At 45.2% G+C, this 8958-nt stretch overlaps 1 protein-coding gene across 1 annotated transcript; it reads left to right on the forward strand.

Annotated features, from left to right (window-relative positions):
* Positions 1-5768: 5768 nt before the first annotated feature.
* Positions 5769-7249, forward strand: pou4f2 (POU class 4 homeobox 2). Its single transcript, XM_068751136.1, has 2 exons — positions 5769-5854; positions 6265-7249. The coding sequence occupies exons 1-2, from the start codon at positions 5769-5771 to the stop codon at positions 7247-7249; spliced, it is 1071 nt and encodes a 356-aa protein (XP_068607237.1).
* The last annotated feature ends 1709 nt before the right edge of the window (positions 7250-8958 follow it).

Below are 8958 nucleotides of genomic sequence, written 5' to 3' on the forward strand. Positions count from 1 at the left end.
ATGCATTCCAAGCATTGTCCCCAACATAACTATCATATGAGGAAGTGACAATGTTTGAGGAAGAGAAGAAAAGTACAAAGAAGCAGAGTGAGTGAGAGGAAGACTGCGATCAGCCTTTCCTCTCTGCTTAGCATGATGAATCGGTCGAGGAGGGGCCACTTGACACCTGTCACCTAACCAGCCAGGAGCAATTACCTCCAGGGGGGGGTGACTTGGGGACTTGCTGGGGAGTTGTGCATAGCTCTCAGTGAAATAGACGAGCGTTTGAAGATCATTAGTGTTACAGGCCCCGTCTTTGTGGCCCTGTCCAAACTCCTGAATGGATTGCTTTGATCACCACGCTGCATTTTTTTTGTCAATAGCATGGGTACAACGCATAAATTATAAAGTTACACACGCAAAGTCGGCAGGTGAGATGCCACATTCGATTTCTGCTTCGGACGCAGATGGGGTAGCTGATTGCTGGTAATGAGCGCCATGTTGGCTCTGCAGCCAATGGCGTGCGGCCCCCCATGGCTCTGGTGTTGCTAACAGGTTAAATTAAGGCCAATGGCGTCGCAAGATGGAGGTCACATGTTTCAACCACAACAAATATCTGGCTTGTTGTTTTGGGCTGACTTTACTTTCACAGTTTGACAATACGAGGCAGGATAATGTGACAAATGGTAAAAAAAAAAATTGTGAGTTTGCACTGGTATTGTTTTAAAGCCTTTAAATATAATATAATCTTCATATTTTTTTTGGATTTGTGATAAATAAACGATGCTACATTATCCCCATGTCGATATAACGCTTCAAAAATTCATGTTGACATCCTTTTTTCCTTGGTTGAACCACTGCAAAAATGGAAATGTGGATTAGACATGACGTAAAACTGCTCTCGAGAGAAAGAAAGCCTCACAATAGGTTGAGGGACAGTTCAAGATGAATAGTAAAGAAGGTTTCGCAGATCACAAACATTCAGATGTCACGCATGCAGCAGCGCTCCCTCTTAAGTATTGTGTTTGGCAGTGCAGTGCAGCGGTATCAGTGAAGAAAAGTGATCATTATAGCGGATGAGGCGAGGGCTTCGAGTGATGACAACGTGACAGCAGTGAGCTTTTTAATTTGTCGGATCAGATTGTGACATGCTCCGTCACAGGACGGAGGAAATCTTTTCATTTGTGCAGAAGAAAGGGGGAAAGGAGGTCAATTAGCATCAGGCATTAGACAACCCGGTGACAAGTTCTTTATTATCGCTTGGGACAGCCAAACTAATGAGAGGCAGAAGAAGTGTTCGCTCAGGTTGGACAGAATTCTGCAATCACACGGCGCACCATTAACCACCTGCACAGCAGCATGACATGCAGATTCTATAGTTGCAGGGTTGGAGATATAACAGCTACAGTATGCAACGCTTTCCTCCCAATGGCATCTGATGTCATCGAAGATCAGATTGACTCAGAGGATAATCCAGCGTGTTAAACCTTTATCGCACAATGCTGCATTCGATTTGCAGTCTTTTATGCTTCTACTCCACACAATCCAAATGCATTCAGGGCTGATCAGTCACACAGGGAGGGTATTTCATCAGGTAGCGAGTGACTGTCTTGTATATTAAAAACCACAGAGGCGTGCGCCAGTATGATCTTTGTCGGGTGTGGCTTGAGAGAGATGATCTAATTTTATCAAAAGAGACTTTAAGTTTTTTTTTTCCTGGCTGAGGTTTATTTGACAGATATAACGTGCCTCTCGAGATATTGATCTGAAGTACCTAAAGGTATGTGACATCATTATGAGACTTGACCTTATCATTTGCTGCCCTGCAGCCTATATAGCCAGGCCTGGGACAGAGTCTAATGCCCCCCCCCACCCCCACCCCCAACCAGCATCACAAAGGTTGCTATCTGGACCATAATAGGGAAATTGATGGTGGTGTTATTTGTTTTCCTGACCTCGTGGCACACTTCACTCTCAAGGCTTCTACGCCATCATGGCCTGAGGTTGGCTTCACTCGTAAGCCAATATCTGCGCGCGGCAATGATAGCATGCGGTCAGAGTGTGTTGAAGATGACAAATGTGTTTCAGGTTAGACAAACTTTTAGTAGTTGAAGTAATCAATACTTTTTTCTATTTGGGATGAATTAAATGAATCTGATGTGACAACGATGAACCGACACAGACATAATAGTCAAATCAGACGTTCTCCTCAAAGCGTCTTGTTTTACTTCAGTCAGTAATTTCGGATTGACTTGACTATTTTGATATAGCAGCAAGATTCCTGTTAGGAAAATACCCATAATCCCATTCTTCACTCCCTGCCATGGATTTAGGGATGGGTCCAGTGTAAATGTCGTTAAAAATATCTCGCCATAAATGTTACAGATGAGCCAACATTGATTATTTAACCCTTAACAAGGCATTCAAATGTATTTAGAGCTGTTGATGCAGGCCATTGTTCCTTGTGCACCAGCTGATCTGCATCTTTTGAAAGCTCTTTCATTATCTCGAGGGGTGAGCCAACTGGTTCCGCCTGCATGAGAGCTGCAGCAGTGTGACATTTAGCGAATCCTGGAGGCTTCTACCTTTTGTTGCACGGATTTAAACAACACATTAAAGCCAGAATGTTCCTTGTGGAACCTGCAGTCACACTTCCCAGGTAAAGCAGATGAATAAATAAAGTACTTCTGTTGGTGACTGAACCATCCCCCTTTCGTGTGATTTGCTTTTGCCTCGAGTTAGATCCTGATCTCTTTGTAAAGCCCGTCCCAACAAGCATTGACCTTCTGCTCCGACATGTAAAGAACTCCGCCAGATAAAAAAAACAATGGGGGGGGGGGGGGGGGGGGCTGTGAATAAAGGCATCACCGCCACTGCGAGCAGCCAAGAGACTTCATCCACTTCACGCCACACTTCTCTCCCTCTCCTCTCCCCTGCCTCTCAGTGGCGCTTTATGTCTGTGTTCAGTCGAGGAGTGGAGATACCTTGTTGGAGGCACAAAGGAGCGGCTCTGTAATAAAAACAGCCGTCTCTGGTGGTCTCGCTGTAATTGGGATTGTTAACGTAGAGAGCTCCTGAGGGAGACTAGGAGAGTATGTCTTTGTGTAAAGCACATAGACACCTCTGCAAGCGCTCGATTCGGATGCAAGGATAGTGAAGAGGAAAGAAAAAAATACAAGCAAACAAGTCACCTGAGTTACATCAAGCCGTGCTGCGTGCGCTCTACATTTTACTTGTTTTTAGTTTTATATTTAGGGAATGCCGACTTATTTATGTAGTAAAGCTCCTTGAAGTGAGAGAAATCTTTTCTAGCACAATTCCACTGAAGCCTTGTGCTTTTAAAGGGACGATATGAATGATGTTGAGACACATCTTTTTATGAAAGCAACAATCCCCCCAATTACTTTTTTTTTTATTGCCAATGACTGATGCCCAGCTGATGATACAATATAAAACGCTATTAAATCAGTGCACTGGCTTTTCAACAATTAAGTTATAATTATTTTTGATAATAAATTATATGTTATGTCCATTTAAAAAAATGCTAATTAAACGTGAAATAAATATGAATAAAAAATATGTATTTATTAGCAACACAAATAATGTTGCTTCATTTATTTGCCATAGCAGCCCATGCAGGTAATCTGTCAAACAACAGGAGTAAACTGTTGGTACAGGAGGTAAAAAAAAAAAAAAAAAAACCTAAAGCGTTGAAAATGCGCTTCAAAGACAGTTTAAATTCATGTGACTTAAGATAGATACTTTTGTGTGTTTCATCGTGGATGAAATTTTCATACACCAATTTAGAGGTGGTGAAATATAAATGATTTCTTTAAAGTTTCATCATAAATCAGGCTGTCCGGTATATGTGAGCAGACACTGATTGCCCCATCGTGTCTCCGGAGACTGATCTCCGTCTCTTGGTGTCTGAAGGTGGCTCCAGCAGCGCTTGTCCCGCTGGGTAGGCAACATATTTCTGCAGCCTGGTGGGGCTCTCTGCTTCTCTCTGCTGCAATGCAAAACTGCTTTGCAGAAACGCTGCTTGTCGCAGCCGCAGGCAAAAAAAAAAAAAAAGAAATGTCCATGTCCATGTCCATCAAAAAGGGGAGCAACTACCTAGTCTCTTCCAAAGACCTGACAGAGGAGCGCGTCCTGGAATAACGAGTTGATAACCGACTTGGCCACATAACGCGGCGCCACGTGAAGCCTGTAATTAGGATGGTTAATAATATCCGGGGGGGGGGGGGGGGGGGTAGAGCGGAATTGTTGGTATTAGTAGCACATTTAAGGTGATTAAGAGGTCAAAGAACCGCCTGTCAAAGACATTGATCAACCGCTCCACGCGTTACGCGCGCGCTTGTGCGTCTGTGTTTTGGTTTTTGGAAGAAAAAAAAGTTAACAAATCGAGCCTCACAAAAAGAGAAAACGAAATCCAAGAGAGGCTTCACAACAATTATCTCACGAAGACTCGACCACGCGGAATCATTGAGACAACCTTGGTGGGTTTTTTTGCGCCACTTTCTAATAGATTTTCTTTTTACGTTCAGCAACCATCGCATCACTGCATGCATGCAAAACACCATGCATAAAATAAAGCAATACATGAACAATTATCCAGCAATATACTTACTTATTTATTTCTATTATTTTCCAATTGCTTTCCAAAATTACCATACAAAAAAAGAAAGAAGTAATGCGCCCATTTCCTACCGGTATGCCTTAATATAACAATCTGAACAAGTGCCAAACCTCTGGGAGCATATACGTTTTTAATTTCTACAACTTGTGCTTTTAATTTAGTTACCAATGGAATAGTAACAATAGATATTTGACATAATAATTTTGATGCAGGTTATTTTTCCGGCGGGGAAAGTGAAGCTGTTCACATGCAAAGAAAGAAAAAAAAACTATTTGAACTAACAATAAAATATTTTCAGCGTCATTACTCGGAATCCTAAAACTCTGGAGAGAAATAGAGTCATTTGAAATGAATGCCTTGTCGCAAACTGCACATGCGCAGAGTCCAGATTCCCCAGCGGCGGCGGCGGAGCTAATGAAGAATAATAAATCATGAAAAGGTTTCTCAGGTGTGTGTGTGTGTGTGTGAGAGAGAGAGAGAGAGAGAGAGAGAGAGAGAGAGAGAGAGAGAGAGGAGGGAGAGACTGGTAAGAGAAGTGTAAGGAGAGAAGGCGTGTGTGTGTGTGAGAGAGAGAGAGAGTGAGAGTGAGAGAGAGAGAGAGAGGCAGCGAGACTCGGTCTGCCCTTCGCCTCAGAGCAGACGCAGTTCGGTTCCCCGCAGCATTCCGCGTGGTTGAAGAGGGTCCGGTACCGAGACCGCCACCGCCATTACTCCTCACTTACGGTCATTTCAAGACGGGAAAACCAAACAGGTCAACGAAAGCAGCAGCAAATTTTTAACCTTGAAGTCTTTTGGAAAGAAACTTCTTTTTTTTTCCTGGCGCCGGAGTTTTGCCAAAAAAAAAAAAAAAAATCCACGGCAAAAAAATAATAATCTATTTATCTGGTTGGAGGTGGAGAGAGTTGAAGGAGGAAACATCCGCGTCACGAGTCCACAAAGGGAAAAGGTGTCCGCGCCCGAGACGCATGGCGCGCTGCTGCCTGTGACGCCGCCTCTCCGAGCACTCCGGCGGATGAAGGTCTCCGGTTGAATATTTACTCCACAGTGACTCGAGGTTCCTGCGCGAAGCCAACTGGACTTCAACTCGCAACGAGGAGGCGGAGTCTTAACTTATTAAAAGGAACTTGTCGCGGCTCGGACTCCAGCAAATATGATGATGATGTCCCTCAACAAGCAGCATTTCGCCATGGCGCACTCCAGCCTGCCCGAACACAAGTACTCGCTGCATTCCTCCTCGTCCTCCACCCTGACCTCCAGCGTGCCCTCGTCCTCCTGCTCGTCCTCCCGACACAGCAGCTCCATCATCAGCAGCAGCGGCGGCGGCGGCTCCGAGGCGATGCGCAGAGCCTGCCTCCCGACCCCACCGGTACGTATTACGCACAATCACTGCTTAAAGGCGCGTTTTGACAGCCCACTTTTTCCTCCTTCTTCCTTGTGCTTGATGTTTTTTTCATGTCGGCGCAGCTAATCAACCCAACACCTCCATCTTCTTCCCCTCCTCTGCTCGACTTATGTATTCAGTCGGCTTTGCCTTTCGTATTAATTTTTATGACCTGGGATGTTGCGTCTTGTTTTGCGTGCTCCTTTTCAGGACCCCCCCCCCTCCTTCTCCTCATTCTGGAAATGTCTTAAGCCGAGGCGTGGAGGGAGAACTCCCTGCTGACAGCTATGTGTGAATTCTATTTGCAATTGCAGAGCAATATATTCGGAGGCTTGGATGAGAGTCTGCTGGCCCGCGCTGAAGCTCTGGCGGCGGTGGACATCGTCTCGCAGACCAAAAGCCACCACCACCCCCCGCACCACAGCCCCTACAAGCCGGACGCCACCTACCACACCATGAACACCCTCCCCTGCACCTCGTCCTCCTCCTCCTCGGTGCCCATCTCCCACCCGTCCGCGCTGGCTGGCCATGGCCACCACCACCACCACCACCATCACCACCACCACCAGCCTCACCAGGCGCTGGAGGGAGACCTGCTGGACCACATCACCCCCGGGCTGGCGCTGGGTGCCATGGCGGGGCCGGACGGCTCGGTGGTTTCCACGCCCGCGCACCCTGCCCACATGGCGGGCATGAACCACATGCACCAGGCGGCCATCAACATGGCGCACCACGCCCACGGGCTACCGCAGCACATGGGCATGAGCGACGTGGACGCCGATCCAAGGGACTTGGAAGCCTTCGCGGAGAGGTTTAAGCAGAGACGGATCAAACTCGGGGTCACCCAGGCGGATGTAGGGTCAGCGTTAGCCAGCCTGAAGATACCTGGGGTCGGCTCCCTCAGCCAAAGCACCATCTGCCGGTTCGAGTCCCTGACGCTCTCTCACAACAACATGATCGCGTTGAAGCCCATCCTACAAGCGTGGCTCGAAGAAGCCGAGAAATCACACAGGGAGAAACTTAATAAGCCGGAGCTGTTCAACGGCGCGGAGAAAAAGAGGAAGCGCACGTCGATCGCGGCTCCGGAGAAGCGGTCGCTGGAGGCCTATTTCGCCATCCAGCCGCGTCCTTCCTCGGAGAAAATCGCCGCGATCGCAGAGAAGCTGGACCTGAAAAAGAACGTGGTTCGGGTGTGGTTTTGCAACCAGCGACAGAAACAGAAACGAATGAAATACTCTGCATGTGTCTAAAGAAGAAAAGCGTCGCTTTGAGCCGCCAAAGACTTGGAGCAGCTTAAAGACGATTTGTATCATATTTCCTATTCCACCATTTCTTTTTCCAATCATCGATGACTTTGTGCTTTTGAACTTCGAAAAAAAAAAAAAAAAAACAATCCCAAAAATTGCCCAGTGACTGAAACAAAACGACCCCCCCCCCCCCAGTCACGTGTTTTTAAGTCGCTGAGATGGAAAATGTGGAGGCAAGAAAGAGCAAGTAAGAACACTGTTTCACCTTTTTAATGTCGACGCTGATGTGACTCGATGCTTTAATTTTTTTTACTTCATGATTAATTTAAAATGAGGACGACAATTCCCCCCCACACCACGCACACACACACGCACACACACACACACACACACACACACAGCGCTATTTCCACACATGAGCGGGGTTAGTTCAGCTCAAAGCTCTCGGTTTGGTGTTCACATTTTTGGTTCATGGAATAAGCTACATTTTTCCCTGCGAATTCCATGATGATAGAATCTGACGTTTATTCAGGGTCCGTGAGGATGAAGAGGACAACACGCTGCTTGCTCTTCATTAGATTACGGCCCAATAACCCATGTGTAAATTAATAATTTGCTCCTCACACGCTTCATTTTGTGTCTAAATGTGTAATTAACTCCACATTATTTTCTTGCCTTGTGTGATGGAAGTCAGGGATCTGGGTTATTATTAGGCCTCGGTATTTGGGCACCCTGAAATATTCGGATTTCACAGAATTTCGCAATTTAAAAAACAATAGGATTTCATGCCGGCTGCAATAAATTCACAATCCAGCGTGGGTCGGTCCTTTATGAACTATTTATTAAGTGAGGTCATGTTTACTTCATTATATATTTATTGGGATCTCACCCCCCCCCCCCCCCCCGCCTCCTCGTTTTGCTAAGGAAAATCAAATTCTGACAGCAAGTTGCGCGCGTCGTTCCGTTCGACGTGCTGTGGAATACACGGCCAGCAACTTTAAATAACAGCGTTTAATTTCTAACATTTGAGATGGTACAATCGAGATATATATGAGATAATATTTCTCTCTTTTTTAAATTATTTTACGTATGTTTTCTGTTATTTATTTGTATAAATATACGCGCATCATTATGAAGTCGTTGCTTGTTTAAAAAAAATTAATCACCTTGTTTCAGTAATGTTTTTTCTTGCGAAAAGAAACCGCTTCATGGAAGTATACGTGTATCATGTAAATATTTCATTGGAACAGTCAAAGCACATAAATATATCCGTACAGGTTTTTGCTGTATTGCTGTTTTAGCTGAGGTATAACTGATTTCTGTAATAATGTATGTTGCTTTTTGGTTCCTGGTTAAATAATTCTATTAATTTATTACATCCATGTGCTTTTAATTTATTCAGTTATTGAACTGCAATATGTGTTCCCATTAAAGACAAACAAACTTTAACATTTAATCAGACGTTTTCCATGACTGCACTGTGTAATGTGGCTCATCCAGACATATTAATATGCCTTTATTTATGCATCTATTTATTTATTAATGAGGAGGACGGAAACGGCTTAGCTGTGGGCTGCGCAGCTTTTAAAAGACATTTGGCGATTCTTTTAGCCTGATTGGCTATACAGAGAGCCGATTGCAATCTTTCTTTGCAAAACACCACCACATGCCTCCCGCGACTGCATGTGCGCGTGATGCAAGAGGCGAAAGTG

Source organism: Brachionichthys hirsutus, chromosome 17 (genome assembly GCF_040956055.1).
Source record: "Brachionichthys hirsutus isolate HB-005 chromosome 17, CSIRO-AGI_Bhir_v1, whole genome shotgun sequence".
Classification (NCBI taxonomy): domain Eukaryota; kingdom Metazoa; phylum Chordata; class Actinopteri; order Lophiiformes; family Brachionichthyidae; genus Brachionichthys; species Brachionichthys hirsutus.

Coding starts and splice junctions, on each gene's coding strand:
- pou4f2 (XM_068751136.1), top strand. CDS start 5,769: ATGATGATGATGTCCCTCAACAAGCAGCATTTCGCCATGGCGCACTCC. Junction 5,855..6,264: donor TACTCGCTGCATTCCTCCTC/GTCCTCCACCCT, acceptor CGAGGCGTGGAG/GGAGAACTCCCTGCTGACAG.